The sequence below is a fragment of the Moschus berezovskii genome, chromosome 1 (genome assembly GCF_049115385.1).
Source record: "Moschus berezovskii isolate FMDL1 chromosome 1, NW_MosBer_1.0, whole genome shotgun sequence".
In the NCBI taxonomy this organism is placed as follows: domain Eukaryota; kingdom Metazoa; phylum Chordata; class Mammalia; order Artiodactyla; family Moschidae; genus Moschus; species Moschus berezovskii.
This window is the reverse complement of record NC_142460.1, coordinates 131,905,218-131,927,427: the sequence shown is the minus strand read 5'-3', so window position 1 is coordinate 131,927,427 and position 22,210 is coordinate 131,905,218. Positions and strand designations below refer to the sequence as shown.

Here is a 22,210-nt window from a genome sequence, read left to right as displayed (position 1 = left end):
CAAAAGCATGAGATGGAGAGTCAGACCTGGAGCCACATTCTGCTTCTGCCATTTGCTGACTGTATCCTTCAACTATGTAATAATTTCATTACACCTTGACTCTCTTCTCTTAAAATGGGGATAATACCTGTAGCAGAGGTTTTTATGAGGATGAACAAGATATTTACATAAAACAGTTAACCACATGCCTGGCATATAGAAGTATTCAAGAAATGAAAGCTGTTGCCATGCCTCGTCTTCCTGCTGCTAATCCACCTTCTCCTCTCACTGAAGACCAAGCGCTGGATGTGTGTGCGACTTCCTTCAGAGCGATTTTAGACACAAAAATTTCCATTTTAGTTCTGCCAGAGATTGTTTTATGTAATTTTTATGTTTTCTAGACATAAAATTCACCAATTGAGGCTTGGTAATCTACTGTCAGTCAGTCAGGTCAGTCGCTCAGTCGTGTCCGACTCTCCGCGACCCCATGAATCACAGCACGCCAGGCCTCCCTGTCCATCACCAACTCCCAGAGTTCACTCAAACTCATGTGCACAGAGTCGGTGATGCCATCCAGCCATCTCATTCTCGGTCATCCCCTTCTCCTCCCACCCCCAACCTTTCCTAGCAACACAGTCTTTTCCAGTGAGTCAACTCGTCACATGAGGTGGCCAAAGTATTGCAGTTTCAGCTTTAGCATCAGTCCTTCCAATGAACGCCCAGGATTGATCTTCTTTAGAATGGACTGGTTGGATCTCCTTGCAGTCCAAGGGACTCTCAAGACTCTTCTCCAGCTCCACAGTTCAAAAGCATCAATTCTTTGGCGATCAGCTTTCTTCACAGTCCAACTCCCACATCCATACATGACCACGGGAAAAACCATAGCCTTGACTAGACGGACCTTTGTTGGCAAAGTAATATCTCTGCTTTTTAATATACCATCTAGGTTGGTCATAACTTTCCTTCCAAGGAGTAAGCGTCTTTTAATTTCATGGCTTCAATCAGCATCCGCAGTGATTTTGGAGCCCCCAAAAATAAAGTCTGACACTGTTTCCACTGTTTTTCCATCTATTTGCCATGAAGTGATGGGACCAGATGCCATGATCTTTGTTTTCTGAATGTTGAGCTTCAAGCCAACCTTTTCACTCTCCTCTTTCACTTTCATCAAGAGGCTTTTGAGTTCCTCTTCACTTTCTGCCATAAGGGTAGTGTCATCTGCATATCTGAGGTTATTGATATTTCTCCCGGCAATCTTGATTCCAGCTTGTGCTTCTTCCAGCCCAGCGTTCCTCATGATGTACTCTGCATATAAGTTAAATAAGCAAGGTGACAATATACAGCCTTGACGTACTCTTTTTCCTATTTGGAACCAGTCTGTTATTCCATGTACAGTTCTGACTGTTGCTTCCTGACCTGCATACAGGTTTCTCAAGAGGCAGGTCAGGTGGTCTGGTATTCCCATCTCTTTCAGAATGTTCCACAGTTTATTGTGATCCACACAGTCAAAGGCTTTGGCATAGTCAATAAAGCAGAAATAGATGTTTTTCTGGAACTCTCTTGCTTTCTCCATGATCCAGCGGATGTTGGCAATTTGATCTCTGGTGCCTCTGCCTTTTCTAAAACATGCTTGAACATCTGGGAGTTCACGGTTCACATTTTGCTGAAGCCTGGCTTGGAGAATTTTGAGCATGACTTTACTAGCGTGTGAGATGAGTGCAATTGTGTGGTAGTTTGAGCATTCTTTGGCATTGCCTTTCTTTGGGATTGGAATGAAGACTGACCTCTTCCAGTCCTGTGGCCACTGCTGAGTTTTCCAAATCTGCTGGCATATTGAGTGTAGCACTTTCACAGCATCATCTTTCAAGACTTGAAATAGCTCAACTGGAATTCCATCACCTCCACTAGCTTTGTTCATAGTGATGCTTTCCAAGGCCCACTTGACTTCACATTCCAAGATGTCTGGCTCTAGGTCCGTGATCACATTATTGTGACTATCTTGGTCGTGAAGATCTTTTTTGTACAGTTCTTCTGTGTATTCTTGCCACCTCTTCTTAATATCTTCTGCTTCTGTTAGGTCCATACCATTTCTGTCCTTTATCGAGCCCATCTTTGCATGAAATGTTCCCTTGGAATCTCTAATTTTCTTGAGGAGGTCTCTTGTTTTTCCTATTCTGTTGTTTTCCTCTATTTCTTTGCATTGATCACTGAAGAAGGCTTTCGTATCTCTCCTTGCTATTCTTTGGAACTCTGCATTCAGATGCTTATATCTTTCCTTTTCTCCTTTGCTTTTCGCCTCTCTTCTTTTCACAGCTATTTGTAAGGCCTCCTCAGACAGCCATTTTGCTTTTTTGCATTCTTTTCCATGGGGATGGTCTTGGTCCCTGTCTCCTGTACAATGTCACGAACCTCCGTCCAGAGTTCATCAGGCACTCTATCTATCAGATCTAGTCCCTTAAATCTATTTCTCACTTCCACTGATAATCATAAGGGATTTGATTTAGGTCATACCTGAATGGTCTAATGGTTTTCCCTACTTTCTTCAATTTAAGTCTGAATTTGGCAATAAGGAGTTCATGATCTGAGCCACAGTCAGCTCCTGGTCTTGTTTTTGCTAACTGTATACAGCTTCTCCACCTTTGGTTGCGAAGAATATAATCAATCTGATTTCGGTGTTGACCATCTGGTGATGTCCATGTGTAGAGTCTTCTCTTGTGTTGTTGGAAGAGGGTGTTTGCTTTGACCAGTGCATTCTCTTGACAAAACTCTATTAGCCTTTGCCCTGCTTCATTCCGTGCTCCAAGGCCAAATTTGCCTGTTACTCCAGGTGTTTCTTGACTTCCTACTTTTGCATTCCAGTCCCCTATAATGAAAAGGACTTCTTTTTTGGGTGTTAGTTCTAAAAGGCCTTGTAGGTCTTCATAGAACCATTCAACTTGGGCTTCTTCAGCGTTACTGGTTGGGGCATAGGCCTGGATTACTATAATATTGAATGATTTACCTTGGAAACGAACAGAAATCATTCTGTCATTTTTAAGATTGCATCCAAGTACTGCATTTCGGACTCTTTTGTTGACCATGATGGCTACTTCATTTCTTCTAAGGGATTCCTGCCCACAGTAGTAGATATAATGGTCATCTGAGTTAAAATCACCCATTCCAGTCCATTTTAATTCACTGATTCCTAGAATGTCTATATTCACTCTTGCCATCTCCTGTTTGACCACTTCCAATTTGCCTTGATTCATGGATGTATTACCAAGCAAAGAGTTTTAAAATTAGTTTACACAGTAACTTACTGGTTTCATGTATAGACTTCAGCTTTGGACCAGTTTGTTTCGACACAGCCATTTGGAAATGTTAAATCTCTAAGCAAATGGTATAAAACAATGTTGTATCCTAGCCCCACTTTTTCATATATATTTAAATAACTAAAATAATGATTACCATTATAATGGCTACCATTATACTAGACATTCAACTTTTGTAATTTAACTAGTATTCTAGTAACATTTATAACTGAGGTTCAGCAAATTTTATAATGCATGGTTAAATCTAATAAATGATTGAAAGCAGCATCCAAACCAAATTTGTCCAACACCAGAGCCCATTTTTTTTCCTACTGATTAAATGTGTCTCATAATTGTAACTCAAAGCATATTCCCTGTTAAGGTTTAAAGAAAGCATGCTTTGAAGTGACCCTAACAGGGGAATATGCTAAAAAGCCTCAGAAGATGGCATTTACCTTGGTAAGTTTACAGTAGGCTAATAAAATATTAGCTCTCCAACCCTGGACTTGTATTAGTCATTGCATATCAAAAGCATCAGAAGAAGAGCAGTGATGGGCCAGCAAAGCATAAATTCGCACTGGACTGTAATATAAAACAGTGGGCCAATTTATTAGTTTAGAAAGTGATATCCCTTCCATTTGCTAAAATGTCTGTGTCTGCAATATGAGGTAAAGATTCAGGATGTCCAAGAAGATGAATTATTTATCAGGAGATGACTTAGCAAAGGGAGGTAAATTATCTAGAGGACCATTTCATCCAGGTCATGGGGAGATCTTATGGGCTATCCTTTTCTTGAAAATTAAATTATGACCCAAGTTTCAACATCCTTCTCTCCTGGACAATTCTACACACATTGGTATAAAACTTGTATCTCTAAAGAAGGCTTTTGTATAACCTAATGACGCCTTCCAATGGTAGAGTCTTCAACTGTATAAATTCCACTAATTTAACTAGGAAGATATTACCAGAAAAGTGGCTATCACCAGTGACATGCTAGATAGTGTGTTTCCTGCAACACACTGATTTAACTAGTTTTAACTCTTACCATCCTATTTCTCTAATGTGAGTGTATAGACAATCTGATAGTTCCTGATATATCATCAACTTGAGGAACCAAGATGCATACTGTTTTCAGACTGCTCTCCAAGATAAGCTTATTATCAATTATTCAGTCCTAACATCGTTGTATTTGGCTGATATCCACCAGTGTTCAAAAAGGGTACATAACTAAGCAGCATGGTCATTTGTTCTTTTACTTATAAAGTGTATATTAAAACAAGTTGTTCCAAACTGAACCACCAGGTGGCAGTGCTACTTAAAGCCAGATGTTTGATCATGGGCTGGCCGTATTGAGGGTTTTTTAAGTCAATATTTCTCTGAAACAGCTTTCCTCACTTAAAGAAGCAATTAATCAGTTTCCTCACGCATTTTTAAATTAATAACCATTATTAAATAATAACTTTTATGTTCTGATCCTAACCATTGAGAACTTTGTTTTCTTTATATACCTTATGTGTATATAAGCACTTTTTGAAGAAAAACCAACCATATAATATTATATATATATAATAAGAATATATATAATATAATAAGAAAAACCAATATAATATTATAAAGTAATTAGCCTCCAATAAAAAATAAATAAAAAGAAATATAAAGATTTGCAAACATGTAAGACAATGGCAGTGTTTTCACTAATTTGTTTTGGAAAACAGTTATTTTTTAAAGCATGTTAACTGTATTAACATGTTATAATTATTTTGCTTTTTTTTAAATGAATTAATAAAATTTTACATTTCTAACTTAAAAAAAAAAGAAAACTGATATACTGTGTAGGTAAAAACAAAATCAGATTACTTGATTTTTGTAATAGAATGTTATCTCTGCCACCTGAATATGTGCAGTCCACATCTTTGGCAACTAGAATAAAAACACTTCACAATTTTTCAAGGTTGTTCAATATGGACAGCCAGTCTCCTAGCTGAGCCCTGTCATAGCCTGGCCTAGTTACACAGAACAGTATGCCCACTTCAGTATTTTTGCCTGGAGAATTCCATGGACAGAGGAGCCTGGCAGGCTATAGCCCGTAGGATCGCACAGAGTCAGACATGACTGAAATGATTTGGCCTGCACATATGCATATTCTTTTATTCCCTGTATGGCAACATATAATTTTAAAAAATTGTGTCTCGGACCTCACTGGGCTAGGCTACTTCCACACTTCCCTCTGTGTGGAATATGGGGTTTTACTGTTACATGTCTTCAGTTTTATAAAAAGTCAGTGTAATATCACTTAGGGCTATGAGTCTTCTATGACCAGTATTTTGGAGATGTAATGTTTGAGGTCTGGGGAAAAATATATTGACTGCAAAATAAAAGAAAAAAAACTTCCAAATCAAATTTACCGAATATTTCTTTAAACATCTCTGTTGTAATTTGTTACAATTTGTATTTATATATATAGGTATTTTTTTGTTAGAGATCTGTCACCCCATCAACATAATGTCATCTTCAGTTTGGACAGGGAACATGTCTTCTTATTCTCCCTGGTGTACCCAGTGCTAAGCAATTAGTAGTGCTTAGTAAGTACTGGTTAAATAGATGAATCTCAACTCTGAGATAAATCATTCTAATAACTAATTCATGCATATTTCATTTTATAGATGTTTTCCCCAGTGACATCTGTTTTACACTTCATTCAGAGAAGTGGATGCTCGGAAGTAGGAAAGTCAACAAAACATGGAAATTGAAAAGCTATAGAATAATGGGTGTAGGGGAAAAAAAGCCTAGTCAGTCATCTAGAGGTTTTTAATTTTAACTTTTAATTCCAACTTCTCATCTAGTTTATCTCATCATTCATTTCATATTATCCCTGCAGCCTTGCTGTTAATTAGGCACTTCCCTGACCTTCTCCTCCCTCAGGGAGGGAGATGTTGAAATTAACTTGAGCAGCACTACACTCTTGGTTCTTTCCAAGCAGGCACAATGATTTATTAGTCTTTTGTCCCTGGTACCAAGCACAGTACCTGGCTTATAATATTTTATACAGTGGAATAGGATTCAACCACAAACAGGAATGAAATACTGATATAACTTGTTAAATGAAAGAAGCCAGTCATACACACACAAAAAAAACACATATTGTATGATTCCTTTTATATAAAATGCAGAATATACAAATCCATAAAGACAGAAAGTAAATGAGTGGTTGCCAATGATGTCAGAGTTGGGGAGAAATGGGGAGCAGTGACTGCTAATGGGTATGTGTTTTTTTAGGAGGGGAGAAGACTCTTGAGAGTCCCTTGGATTGCAAGGAGATCCAACCAGTCCATTCTAAAGGAGATCAATCCTGGGTGTTCAGTGGAAGGACTGATGCTAAAGCTGAAACTCCAATACTTTGGCCACCTCATGCGATGAGTTGACTCACTGGAAAAGAGTCTGATGCTAGGAAGGATTGGGGGTGGGAGGAGACAGGGACAACAGAGAATGAGATGGCTGGATGGCATCACCGACTCGATGGACATGAGTTTGAGTGAACTCTGGGAGTTGGTGATGGACAGGGAGGCCTGGCGTGCTGTGATTCATGGGATCTCAAAGAGTTGGACACGACTGAGCTACTGAACTGAACTGAACTGAATGTATATACTTTTTAAATAGTATAGACTCATAAGTACAGATTTCTTAAGAAAAATATGTTGATTGTAAAAATAACATTTTCACAATTTTTTTGTATTTGCTTGTTTGAGGAATAGAGTCGGACACGACTGAAGTGACTTAGCAGCAGCAGCAGTATCCTAGGGCCATGTTCCAGCAGGCTTTCCCCTCATGTTCAAGGTCAACACAGGCTCTTCGGGAGTTAGTTGTATTGCCAGCTTAGAAGCCCTGTGGCCCCATCATTCTTCATCTGGACCATCTGTCTTCAAGGGTCGGAGAAGGCAATGGCAACCCACTTCAGTACTTTTGCCTGGAAAATCCCATGGGTGGAGGAGCCTGGTGGGCTGCAGTCCATGGGGTCACTAAGAGTCGGACACGACTGAGCGACTTCACTTTCACTTTTCACTTTCATGCATTGGAGAAGGAAATGGCAACCCACTCCAGTGTTCTTGCCTGGAGAATCCCAGGGACAGGGGAGCCTGCTGGGCTTCCGTCTATGGGGTCGCACAGCGTCGGACACGACTGAAGCGACTTAGCAGCAGCAGCAGCGGCAGCAGGGCCATGTTGTGGTTAATATCATCTCAAAGGAGGCCGGTTGAGCAATTCTTATTCAAAATCTAAAGTGTTTTATGTTTCAGTCAGTGGAAGCTAGTGAAGTGAAGCATGCAGCAGCCACTTCAGGACCAGCATCAGTGGTGGCTGATCCGCCGAGTAATGAAAAGGAAATAGACCCAAGCAGCATCCCTACTGCTATCAAGTACCAAGATGACAATTCTCTGGCTCATCCAAATGTAAGACCCATAAGCCTTAAGAGTGTCAGCTTAAGTCTAGTTCACTGAAGTTGATTCTGACTCCTGTTCTTTTGGGCTGGTGACAAGACCATTGGAGGAAATGGATTCATATGTTCATATTTGCCAAAAATAAGACAGCTCACCCCCAGCCCTTAGAACTGTTACCAGTATTTGAATCTGGTTTGGGCCACCCTATGTTACCTGATTTCTACAAGATTCTTTATGTGGTTAAGAAAAATAGACAAAAAAAGAAGAGTTTTGTTTCGTTTTTTCATCTGGCACTAAAAGATCTAATTCTGGCTCTGCTTCTGTTGGCTTATTAACTGTGGGCATGTCATTAATGTCATATTGTGCTGTCTTCTGTGAATTAGGGTTATACCACTCTGTCTCTCATAAAGTTTGTAGGAAATAAACTTTACAAAATGAAATGTAAAATTTCTGATAATTTTTATATTAGTCCTTTTACTCAGACTTTCCAAGGGTTATTCCAAATAGATGATCTTCAGTTAAGAAGTCATCAAGAGTTAAGTAGTATCTAAATCTTGTGCTAAAAGATGTATTCTATAAAGATGATTTGTAAGATCAAATCCAAGTTATTAGGCAAACAATGATATTTTTCTCCTTTTTTTTCATTTCAGTTATTTATTGAGAAAGCTGATGCTGAGGAAAAATGGTTCAAGAGATTAATCGCTCTCCGACAAGAAAGGCTAATGGGCAGTCCTGTGGCCTAAAGTAATATTCTTGTGGTTGAATTAACAGTAACATTGGAAATTTAGGTTTTTAAATCCTAGTATTAACATTTTACTCTTAAAAATAATTTAGCTGATTATACAAAAAGGATAATCTCATTTCATTCTTTTCTCATGTAGGCTCTACTAATTGTTGATTTGAAAACTTAATCAAACATTGTGAATATTGAAACTAGTATAAAGTTTAAGAATGCATGAAAATGTCATACTGTTAATAAAACTAATCCTAGAAGTATTAGTATTAAAATAAATGGTATACAGTAGTGTTTCTGAGTACAATTTGAAAAATATCAAGTTGCTGTTTAAAGACACAATTTTGATTAGTCATGAGTATAAAAGAATCAAACTATATGCTGTAAGTGTGAGATTTCCTCTTCCGTGTATTTTAAAAACCATTTGGAATGTTTTATTTCACCTTAATGCAAAATTTTAAGCACAATAACAAGCACTGTAAACAATCTAAGCAGAATGAGCCATGCTAATCTTACAGGAATAATACATTTAGTGAAAAAACTACTTGAAAATTAAATAAATTGGTGGTTTGTTTGCTTTGAGATCAACTTTTACTAGGTGCTTCTTTGGAACATGTTAGCAGTTCTCCACTCCTTCTTTTGAAAGTTACACATTCACGTTAGACCTAACCAGTTGGCCAAATATTCATGATGGAGAATCATTTCTGACAAAACTGGTAACAGCTCTCACTTCACCCTTACTTAAACAACTGCTGTATACTGCAGAAGAAGCCAGCTAATCGTAGTTTTGATAAGGCTATCTGTCATTGTAGAATGCCTTTCTCTGGTGGCTGAATGAAAATCAGCTATGCATTCCATACTGAACATGCCAGAGATAAAGGCTTTTAGGCCTGTCTTACAAACTAGTTTGCAACAGCTGACATGAATATTTCCCTTTTCTATTCTGCTCAATTTTGTATCTGTGAAGACTGTAGCTCAGAACACAAGCTAAGCATTAAAAGTTCTTGGGCTCAGATTACCAATATATAGGACATTTTGATGCCATCTTTTTATATTTCTGAAACTGCTAAAATTGTAATCCCTGTTGAAAATGAAAACTCTAAATAAAATAAATTGCAAAAGGGTTGGAAACAGACTGATGACAAAATACTTGCTTTCCATACAGACATGTTTCCATATTCTCAATATACACTAGTAGATATTTTTCCTTAGTTATAAGTAAAGTGCCCAGTATGAACTCAGGTTTGTGTGATTTTTAACATATACAGATTTTTAGTGACTTTAAAAAGGGACCACAGTTACTGAATAATTTTATGTTTCATTATTATATAGCATAAATATTAACAGAACTATCACCCTTTGGGGAAGTATATTTTAGTGGTCTGGCCAGAATACGGTTTGTCATTTGGGCCACTAATGATTCTTCAGAGAAGGTGGACTTGGCATTTTTTCTCAGAATGCCTGATGTTCCTCATATATAAAATAGTGAAAATACTGTGATCCACTTTAATTGTACTTAACATTAGAGTTCTTCTTTGGCAAGTAGTCTAAATACAGAGGTTTGAACTGCAATAGATTTATATTTTAAAGCTAAATTTTTTATGAGATAGAGAATCAAGTTTTTTTTTTAATTAACTAAACTTTAGTCCCTGCAGGAACTCAATGACTATTCCCCTTCTTCCTGATTTCCAATGTGATTTATTTTAATGTATTATTAACTTTGTTTACCTGAATTCCTGTTGAAGACTACAGTGTTACCACATAAGTGAAATCAAATTTAATGAAAAAGACTTCATAGACCACTATCAAATATATCACCAAATTCAAGGTAGGAGATCCATGCAGGCCTTCTTTAATATCCTAATATAAAGAGTCTATAAAACAGAACAAGTCCTTTCATATCAGCTGATTACTGGCAACAATTTCGACTTACATGAGATCTCAAAGTACTTTTTGAAACGATGACTTCATACAAAATGATGAGAACTTTATATACAAGTTTTCATTTCTGAACAAGTACGTTCTCAGGGAAAATGGAAGAAGAACATTTTTTTTCTCTGACCGTCCCTAGTTAGGAGGAAGCAAATACTCAAGGATATGAGAAGAGAGCACTTGAGTCATTCACCTACTTCTCTTCAGCATCCCAGCAGGTGAAATGAGGATACTAATAGCAGACCTGCCTACTTTGATTTTTCAGTAAAGTAACACAAAAGAAAGCCCTTGATAGAAAAAGTGTACTATTTATGCCAAGGGAGCATTTTGGCATGGTGGCCCATCTTGATGAAATATGGAACAAATGGTTGCATGTGTAATTATTTGAGAAGCTACACTCCAGCTTCAGTGTACTCCTTGTGTCTGTGCTTGAACTGCCATGGCCAGTAGACCCCCGCTTCGTCCCTGGATTTCCCTGATCTCCCTCTCTGCCAAGACCACAAGAAGCACCAAATGCTCTGCAGTTAGTAACCTACTATCTGCTTACTCGAGGAATCTCAGGTCTTCTTCAGTCAGATTTACCCACTTACTCATTAACATTTTTCTCACTATCTAGTTTTTGCTGGACAGAGTAAGGGTGATTGGGTATACATGGTGAATCCAATGGGGATCCTGCCTTCAAGAGGTTTAGTTATGAAACCTAGACATATGTATGACATAAAAGATATAATACTTAGTGACAGGGAGAGGACATGGTTGCAAAGAAGAAAGTTGGAAAATTAAGGAAGTTAATGTAGGTTAGAAAATTAAGGAAGACTCATGGGTGAGATCACAGCTAAGTGGAAACTTGAAGTATGAAGAGCCCCTGGAGCCACAGGATCTCTCAGCCATCCACTTCCATCTTCCTGATAGCTGCTCAAGGAGGCTGGAAACTGTTGCACTTCCTACCCTGGGAAGAGTCCCTCATGTAAAAGACCCACATGGCCTTTCCCTCTCCATCTTACTAAAAATCGTGGCAAAATCTTAGGTTCCTGGTTACTCTCTAGCTTTCTCTGATCGTTGCTTCCTTTTGGTGGAGAATCAGAGGAATAAGCCAATTTGGCCACTGTCTTCTGTCACCACCATGCTTGAGTGAAACATGCAATGGTAGCTGACAGAGACTTTCAATACTTCTGAGAATGAATTGCGTCTGCCAATAAGGCTTGCACAACCATGGGGACTGCTGTGTGTTCCCTAATCCTGTTTGGTTTTCCAGTGTGTATTGTTATAGAAGACATTGTTTTGGAGTGAAATGATATAATCCATTTACATATGGTTAAACCCCTTGCCAAACTTCCCTTTGGTTTGGTTATCAAGTGAAAATCTTTAAGTGAGCAGCTAGTTCAGTTTAGTTCAGTTCAGTCGCTCAGTTGTGTCCAACTCTCCGCGACCCCATGAATCACAGCACGCCAGGCCTCCCTGTCCATCACCAACTCCCGGAGTACACTCAAACTCATGTCCACAGAGTCAGTGATGCCATCCAGCCATCTCATTCTCCGTCGTCCCCTTCTCCTCCTGCCCCCGACCTTTCCCAGCATCAGAGTCTTTCCCAGTGAGTCAACTCGTCGCATGAGGTGGCCAAAGTATTGCAGTTTCAGCTTTAGCATCAGTCCCTCCAATGAACATCCAGGACTGATCGCCTTTAGAATGGCCTGGTTGGATCTCCTTGCAGTATAAGGGACTCTCAAGAGTCTTCTCCAACACCACAGTTCAAAAACTAAGATAGTAACAAAAGCTAGAAATGAAACAAGACACTGGACATGTTTGGTCACTAAACTATGGATGAATTGATCTGGAATTCTTATACCCATGTTACTCCTTCCTTCCCCCCTGCCTTGCCACCCCACAATTCTTTGTGAGTGTGACAAAAGAGGTTTTGAACAATCTCTTGGCCATTACTCAATAGATACAGCACTTGGATTATTTAAAAAACTTTTAAATGCCATTCTTTAAATGTAACCCTACTTATTACTCTTTGGAACTTTCTTATGGAATAATGGGAAAGCAAGTCATCTTGATAAGACATCTGAGTCTTTACAGAAGAACAGAAATAAAAATGGAGGTAAGAAAGAACTCTGTGAATTCTCTCCTCATCTTCACTTTTATCATAGGTATGGATGTTGATCAGTATTCTACTTGGTGGAGTATTTTTCGAAATCAAAGAAAATGCTCTGTCATCATGTATTTCCAAGTTATTTTTGCTATCATTGATCCTATGATCAAGAATCTAGCCCTTGCCTGACACAAAGAAGGCTTTCAATAAATACTTTTTCAATGAAGGAAAAATGAATTTGCCCATCTGAAATGAGCAGTCTGTTTAACAGTATGGCTATTTATATTACTCAGCCTATTTGGAGCAGAAAATAAATCAGTGTCCAGATATATACCCAAAAGAATTGAAAACAGAGTCTTAAAGAGGTATTTGTACACCCATGGTCATAGCAGCATTATTCATAATAGCCAAAATATGGAAGCAACCCAAGTATCCAGGGATGGATGAAGTAAAATGTAATATATATGAATGTGTATATATACAGTGGAATATTCCTCAACCTTAAAGGGGAAGAATAATATCTGTTGGCCTTTGAATGAACTAATTCCTGCTTGGGCCAGATGCAACAGTACACCTGGACAGTATTGCCTTAAGGGTTTGGGGACAGCCCAAACTTGTTTGCCCAGGCCCTGGGAAAGGAACTAAGGGAAATACACCTAAAAGAAGGGGCTATTCTACAGTATTTAGACATGTGAATATGTAGCCCCTCCATGGAAGCCTCAGATCAGAACACCACTGAAATTCTTAATTTCCTTGGGTCCCAGGGTTATTGGGTCTCCTAGAAAAAGGCACAAAATCTCAAAGCAACAAGTTAAATACATGGGACACATTATAAATCCTGGAAATAGACAACTATGTCCAGATTAAAAAATGAGCTATATTAGTCCTGGGCACTCCAAAAACAAGAAGATATCTCTGTACCTTGGGCTTCCCAAGTGGCACTAGTGGTGAAGAACCCTCCTGCCAGTGCAGGAGACATAAGAGATGAGGGTTCAATCCCTGGTTCGAGGAGATCCCCTGGAGGAGGGCATGGCAACCCACTCCAGTTTTCTTGCCTGGAAATTCCATGGACAGAGGAGCCTGGCAGGCTGCAGTGCATAGGGTCACAAAGAGTCAGATATGACTGAAGTGACTTAGCACTTAGCGTAGTAAGAGTAATAAAACTGTGAGATCTGCTGCAACATTGATGAACCTTGAACACATTATGCTAAGAGAAATAATCCAGTCACAAAAAGACATATACTATATGATACTATTTACTATATACTATAAGATTCTACTTATATGAGTAATTGAAGTCATAAAAGCAGAAAGTATAATGGTGGTTACCGGGGCCTAGCGGGGAGGGGAGATGGGGCTATTCTTTAATGGGAATAGTTTCAGTTTTATAACATGAAAAGGGTTACAGGCATAGATGGATACACAACAATGTGAATATGTTTAATAACACTGAACTGTACACTTAAAAATGGGTAAGAGAGTAACTGTGTGTACTTTTACAACACCAAAAAAAAACCTATTTAAAAAATTAAAAAAGACACAAGTTTTGTTCCAAATGAGTTTGGTTTCTGTGATTTTATCTCCGCATGTCTCTGAACAGACCAACGCCTTTGGATACCATGAGGAAATACAGAGTCCACAGGGCCTTCCCTGTTGCATTAGTGATGGGCAACAGTGGGGCCAGAGTTTAAGCCGGGAACTCACTAGTCTTCACTTGCCCAGCCTTTCTTTCTGGTTCAATTTTTAAATTATAGAAATAATATTTTAAGTGATACAGATGTGGTCACTCAGGGTCCACACATGGATGCTGTGACTGTTCTCCTCGCAAACGATAGGTCCGTTTCAAGAAGTAGACTCTACCAGCATAGTAAGACAACACTTTAAACTCAACAATGTACCATTTTATTTTTAGGTCTTGAATGGCAAAATGATCCTGCAGCAGTGCTAAGAGAGAATGATGAACTGAGTTGACCCTTTCTTCTTCACATCTTGTAACATAGTACTCAGGCTTAAATCCCAGCATAAAAAAAACCTAGTATAGTACATGCTTCCTTCATAATCTTTTAAATAATTAACTGCCAAAATCCCACGTCTTGAATAAAATCCATAGCTATAGTTTATCTACCTGTGCCTGTTCTATGAACCTATCATAAGCTTAAAATGGAACTGAAAACAAATAATTGAGAAGTAAATAAATTTTTTCAACATACCAGTACAATGGATTGAATGACTATATTAAAGAACAGGTAGATTTTTTAAATGGATTATTTATTTAGCCCCATTGTAGATTTTTTCTTTCCTCTTTCTGCAGCAAATCTAGATAACTCACTAATTAATAGTTTGAAAAAATACTTTTTTGTTAATGCTGTATATTTGAATTGGCTGCAGTTTCCACATGCAGTGGAAACGAGAAGTCATCCAAGGTTATAATCTTCAATAAATATACTTTCTCCATGTTCAAAGTAGATGATTGAAAAAAAATTTTTTAACTACCATAAGGCATAATTAACAGCCCAGTCCCTGTGTTATATAATAGCTGTTCCATCTAAAACACTTGAACTTTCAGGAAGTAAAACATTTTCACATTAATATTTGTTCTCCCACAAGCACACTTGTGTTTCCAAGGTCATGTGGGCCGTTTTCAACAAAGGTGCTCAGAGACTTTTAACTCACCTTCTTTACGATTAACTTAATAAGAGAAGGTGACAAATGATTGGTAAATAGGTAGGTATTCAACACAGCATAGAAATTCCCAGAGACTCAGTTTCTGTTTGGGGTTCTTGAAGTTCCACTTTCTAAGTATGTTTATCTTGCCATCATAGTGCAATATAATTCCCAAAAGACATTGTTCAGTTTATTTCTAAATCCCTTTGAAAGGCATTTACACAGACTTTCAGAGAACTTTGAAAGGGTTACAAAACTCTTTCAAAGAATTCTCTTCTTATTTTTTGAGAAACCTATTTTAGAATTTATCACAATCCATGATAAAGATCTCTGTTAACAAGGACAGCATAGATTTGAAATGTATTTTTACTTTGGGAATTTAAAATATACTGTTTAAATGTCAATGGGAGATTTGAATATTGGATTCTTTTTTAAGATTTTTTTAGATGTGGATCATTTTCAAAATCTATTGAATTTGATACAATGTTGCTTTTAAGTTTGGGGTGGTGTTTTTTGTTTTTGTTTTTGTTTTTGTTTTACCAAGAGCATGTGGGATCTCATCTGCCCAACCTCTCCCTGGCCAGGTATTGAACCCACACCCATGCATTGGAAGTCAAAGTCTTAACCACTTGACTATCAGGGAAGTTCCTGAATGTTGGATTCTAGTTCAGATGTGGAATTTGTAAATTAAATATGAATGGCCACCATTTTACTAAACTAATTCTCTTTCTGCTAAGTACTTCAAAATGTTCTCGATATTCATTTATATATTTTTCTATAAATTATATAATTTTTCTATAAATTATAGAAATATAATTTATAATGTAAAATATAATATTATAATTATATAAATTATAATTTCTATAAATTTTTCTATAAATTATATAATTTATACCAGCTAGCAAATGATCACATATAACTTATTAAATTTGATCATTTGCTAGTAAAAAAATACATAAAATGAGATTTATATCAAGAATTAAGCTTTTTGTTAAGTGATACCTTCCAGACTTCTGTGATTTGGATTTTTTTTCATTGAAAAATACCAACAAAACACAAAAGGAAAGTCATCCATTCGGAGCCAGTTTTTGAATGTAAACATATCTATCCCTCTTGGTCAGCTGCATTGTCTCTCCCTACCCAGTGACCATTATTTTTTTCTCTTTTTTTTTAATTTTTAAATTTATTTTTAATTAGAGGATAATTGCTTTACAATATTGTGTTGGTTTCTGCCATGTATCAACATGAATCAGCCATAGGTATATGTAAGTCCCCACCCTCTTGAATGTCGCTCCCACCTCCCATCCCATCCCACCCCTCTAGGTTGTCACAGAACACCTGGTGACCATTAGACTGGGAGAAAAAGTCCTCCCAGCCTAGCCCTGTACTTGCACAAATGCATTTCTACTGAAATATTGACACATGGGCTCTCTTTTTGGACCAGGAAAACAGATTTGTCTGCAATTATTTTTTTTTCCATGATCATATGCTTTAGATAACTTTCCAGAGCAGTCCACCTACACCTCATTCTTTTTAACAGTTGCATAGATTCCTAAAAGTTGAATTGCTGAGCCATAAACCCGTAAATAACAACAGTAAGTAAACTTTCAAATTGGACGATTTCATGCAAATCATTATCTCAATCTGTTCTTCAAATCATTTAAGAAGTAAAAAGTCAGTTTATAATAAGGGGACATTGTATATAGCTCATTCTCTCCATCGCTCATTCAGATTCATTCTTCACTCTTTTTTTTTTTTTTTTTTCTTTTCCTCTCTGTAGTGTCCCAGGAAGCTGGCCTTTACAGACTGAATCACCAAGTTTTCCTTGCCCTCTGGCTTCTGATTGGTTCAGGCAATAGCAGGCTCTAACAGGAAATCACAGGAAGGAAGAGAGAACTGGGTCTCCATACCCTGCTGTTTCTGCTGTAGCTGCTTTCCTAAGGCCACAACTCCTGCAGGCTAGCCACTCTCTCAAGGGTACAGCTGTCACTTTATTATATGTACAGCTTCCTCCCTGCCCCTTGTGACCTGGAGACTGGTGTCAGTCCCTGATTGACTCCTTTAACCCTATTCACATCTCTGCATATAATGCCTTCATTAAACTCTTTAGAGTATGTCATTTGTTTCCTGCTGGGACCAAAACTGGTAAAATTATTTGCAAGGGCAGTGCATCGATTAGGATTAATTAAGTATACCATTTAGTTTTGCCTTCATACACAATGACAACAGTTAACAAACAGTGGCTTAAATAGAAAAAAAATTTATTTCTTTCTCAAGGGAGAGACATTGAAAGGCGGGTATGGTGGCTTCATATGGCAAGAACCCTGGCTCTTGTTCTAACATCCTCCTGTCAGTGGCTTCCACAGTGTGGTTCAGTACAGCTCTAGCCATTATATTCACATCCCACTGCCCACATTCCAGGCAGTGTGAAGGATATACTTACTCCCTTTCTTTTAAGAAGACTCAAAAGTTGAAAATAACGGAAACTTGGAAGCTTATACCTCATCTGCTAGAACTTAGCCAACAACCCCCCTGTCACAAGAAAGATTAAGAAATCTCCTTTAATATAGAAAATCCTAAAGAAATCCAGCTACATAGCACATCTACACACTCAAATTTCTGCTTATTCAGAAAATAGTTTCATCAAATGCTGCTGACTAGCATACTTTTTTTTTAATTGAAGGATAATTGCTTTACAATATTGTGTTGATTTCTGCCATACAACAACAAGAATCCACCATAAGTATACATATGTCCCCTCCCTCTTGAACCTTCCTCCCTCCTTCCACCCTACCCCACCCCCCCTAGGTTGTCACAGAGCACAGGACCCCTGCATCATACAGCAAATTCCCACAGGTTATCTGTTTTATATAGGGTAATGTATATATTTCAATGCTTCTCTCTCAGTTCATCCCACCCTCCCCTCCCCCTACTGTGTTTTCCACAAGTCTGTTCTCTATGTCTGAGTCTCTTCTGCTGCCCTGCAAAAGATTTATCAGTACCATTTTTCTAGGTTCCATCTATATGTATTAATATATGGTATTTGTTTTTCTCTTTCTGACTCGACTTCACTCTGTATAACATGCTCTAGGTGGATGAACCTAGGGCATACTCCTTTTTCCAGCTCTCCAAAAGCTACTCAACAAGCAATCTTTTCATGAAGATACATTAAGCTGTGACAGTGGTAGCTTTATGTGCAAACACTTCAAACACGAAGTGAGTGGCATCTCAACTCTGGGATTCCTGATCACCATTGCTTCTCAGCTCTCTATTCCAGACCAACACTAGTCATTGAAGAGTGGTTCTCTCAGCCCGAATGTATCCAATTTAGAGAGGTCTGGCATCAGCCTGACTATGTCAAAATGGTATGATTATCTTGAGGTGAGGCCTCAGGGAAAAAGAGGCACCAAATCATCAATTTAACCCTTGGTCATAATCACCTCCTTTCCCATTTAGGTAGTTTCCATCTATTCAACTTTTTCTCCTTTAAAGGAAAAAAAAAAGAACCTTTCATTCATCTTAGGTGGTAAGCACATGGAAAATGCTCCATTCAATTACAATTCTGCAATTATCAGCCAACCTTTTTTAATGATTTCTGTCTACCCCAGCAGGGTCTTCCTGTCAACAAATATTTTAATTTACTAAAAACTGAATTAACCAGGTGTGTGATCTCAGGTGAGTGAAACAATAAATTTGGATTTTTTTCAGCTCTAGCTCTGGAAAAGCCAAGCAAAACCATCTAAGATAAACGAGAGGCATAGTCTGGCTCTCTCGGTCTTAGAAGCAAAGGTTGAGAAGGGAACTGCCAGTGCTTCAGCTCTTCCCAGGTCAATGTATTAAGGCCGTAGATCAGCTAGAAATTAGGGTCAGAAATCCCAACTAGGAATAGAGGTGCATTTATCTGGAGCATGCCCTTGCTTATATGTCTGGGAACCGAGTTAGCTAGCAGGAAGGGGCAGAGAGATAGATGAGAACCTTAACTCCAACACATCAGTGACAGGTAACAATATGTAATAGAATATTTGTTACCTACTGTGATGGCTTTAAAGCATTTCTTCAAATTCTTTGACACCTCTCATTGAGGGGTAGGGGTCTATATCCCCTTCCTTGAATCTGGGTCAATCTTAGCAACTTGCTTTTAACCAACAGAATGTATCAGAAATGATACAGCATAACTTGAAAGACTAATTCACAAAAGGCTTATGCCTAATTCACTTGGGATACTCACCCCAGAGCCCTGAACTACCATACAAGATGACCAATGACTCAGGGGTGGCCATGTCCCAAGAAAACCCAGGCCATAGGGAGGGTCTACATTGTTGGTGTTCTGGTGTTCAGTTCCAGCTAAAGTTCCAGCCAACAACCTGCATTTGAGTGTAGACTCCTCCAGCCATAGTCCCCTCTAGCTGAGGCTCTACAGACAAGCCATCTTCATTTCCCAGTCTATGCTCCTTACCCACAGCATCTATGAGCATAATAAAATGTCACCCCATACCACAAGGTTTTGGGGTGGTTTGTTGTTAAACCATACACTGGACAAACACTAATGTTTATGTGGAGGTCTGCTGAAAGCTGGGTGATTGCCCCTGATAGCAGAGAAGTTGTGTGGTGTATGAACGTGAGCTATAGAGTTAAACCTCCTGTCTCCTAAGCATTTATTCCATATCTAATAAACAAATAATTCCTATTTTGCAGGATCTGTATGTGGTTTAGAGTTGATGTGTTTACGACACTCAGCACAGTGCCTAGCAAAGAACTAGAATCAATTAAATAGTTAAAAAATAGCAGTGCCCTATTTTCTAATTTTATATTCCTTATCATTTCACTTAGATTGAATTTTTATGTTCTTGAGAGTGATCATATTTTATAAAGTTGATTCATCATATATCGCTCAGTTGGACAGACAAATCTGTAAGAGTATTTGGGTTAAATGGTAAATGTAATTAGAAAATGAGAGTGCTACATAAAAACAAATGCTGGGTTATTTGTTCTAGCTAAATTCTAGCACCTTTAGCTAGAAATAGCATGTCCTACCAGCTGACTGCCATAAGACTGAATAAGCAATAATCATCAAAATGACTGAGAATTAAGAAAGAAAATTAATTCCCAAAGGTAATCACTATAGATCTCATTAGCTCAAGAATAACCTACCTTAGGACTTTAATTAAAAATAATATTTATCCCAGATAAATGAATGCTGACAGGTTTCTGCAGGATCCATAATCTTGGTTATGCTAAATCTTCTTATATTAAGGCAGACATCATTAATCTCATTTGTGATGCCCTCCAGTCTGACAGCTCTTATAGCACTGGGGCTATTTCTTACAGTAGCCTTTTTATCTTCACAAAAGAGTTATAACTCATGCAGATACCTAGTGTAAAAAGGTCTAGGCAATTAGAGACATCACTCTGAGATCTACACTGGCATTTTATCATGTCAGAAAGCTTCTCATAATGAGTTTGTTCTTAAATGGAGGCCAATATCTCAACACTACCATCAAATTAATGGTGGTTATGTTATTATTTTATTTATTTATCCCTATCATTCTTTGTTCCAGAGAAGCATCAAGTATTTTATAATTCAAAGGATATGACCAGATAAAAGAGAAATTGTAATATGTCAGTGAAGAAACTAGGGCCAAGAAGAGAATGAAAGTAGAGACAGCAGGAAGTTAGAAGGAATGAGGTTAATATCGTAAATGCATGCTGTAAACTTCTGCAGAATTACACATCTGCAAACTTGTCAGCTGATTGTTGGCATATATTCCCAATCTTGGGCTCCTCCTGTGGCGCAGCGGTAAAGAATCCGCCTGCAATGCAAGAGCCGCAGAAGACAGGTTTAATCCCTGGGTTGGGAAGATCCCCTGGAAGAGGAAATGGCAACCAACTCCAGAATTCATGTCTAGAAAATCCCATGGACAAGAGCCTGGTGGGCTACAGTTCATGGGGTCACAAACAGTCAGACACAACTAAAGCAACTTGGCATTCCCAGTCTTATGTAGTGATTAATCCTGAAAATGTTTCTACCTATTCTGATTATTTTTGTACAAGGTACTAATAATGCATGCACTGGGTTGAAGAGCATCCCTCCAAAATTCGTGTCCACCTGGAATCTGTGCGTATGACCTTATTTGGAATTAGGGTCCTTGCAGTTGTAATCAAATCACACTGGGTTAGGATGGGCCCCAAACCCAGTGTCTGGCATCCTTATAGGAAAAGGGGAATTTGGATTCAGAAACACACGGGGAGCAGGCCATGTGATGACTGAGGCAGAGACTAGAGAGATGGGGACAAGCCAAGGAGCGGCAAAAATTCTTCCCCAGAGCCTTCCAAGCCAGCATGGCCCTACCGACAGCTTATCTGCTATCCTCCAGAACTGTGAGAGACTAAACGTCTTGTTTCAGCCACCTAGTTTTCAGTATTAGCTTTAAGAAACTAATACAACCCTTAAACACTTTTTTTCTTGAGAACCTAGAGTACGTGCCCAGTATGAATATAAGGATTTGAAGGGGAGAAAATGAAGAAAACAAATTAAATTCCAACTATGTTGTCTGTTAAGCTTTTTGTTTAAAACCTATGGCTCTCCTATACATGCTGGGCAGTGACAAAACAAGTAACAAATAAGTGAACAATGTTAAGAGGGAAAAAACTCTTGGGGGCATCCAGTTACATTTAGTTTAACAGATTGTTTTTCTATGGGTAAGTAGGCTTTTGATATTTTATTGCATACATTATGAGAGTCTGATTTTTCCAAAGCTCTACAGGAAGGACAGTCTTGAGCAAGACTGCTGTCCCACTCTGGCACAGAGGACACTGGCTCTTTCCTTACCTCCCATTGAGGGAGGGGCTTACTGACAGCTGGAGTCAAAACCCACAAGTACTTCAGTTTGAGAAACTGGAATGTGAACTTTTTAGAGAACAGGCAAGATGATTTCAGATTTACTTTAAGACACAGAACTAGAAAGGTAATGTAATATCCCAAAATGATAATCAGCTTGTGCTAAGCTTGTGCAAACCAGATTAAAACATTAGTTTATAATCTAAATACCTTGAAGAAATGAAACTACTGCTTCATGGTATCAATATTTTA

General features: G+C 38.2%; 1 protein-coding gene across 2 annotated transcripts in view; it reads left to right on the top strand.

The window, feature by feature from the left end:
• RSRC1 (arginine and serine rich coiled-coil 1) overlaps nt 1–9,014 on the top strand; it is a 452,228-nt gene extending 443,214 nt beyond the window's left edge. The window contains exons 9-10 of one of the 2 annotated variants that reach the window (XM_055410889.2): nt 7,559–7,711; nt 8,350–9,014. In XM_055410889.2, the coding sequence (XP_055266864.1) occupies nt 7,559–7,711; nt 8,350–8,442 (246 nt within the window). In that variant the 3' untranslated portion in view covers nt 8,443–9,014. Of the gene's footprint in view, nt 1–7,543; nt 7,712–8,349 lie in introns of both variants that reach the window. The other variant, XM_055410879.2, reaches the window with a different exon arrangement.
• The last annotated feature ends 13,196 nt before the right edge of the window (nt 9,015–22,210 follow it).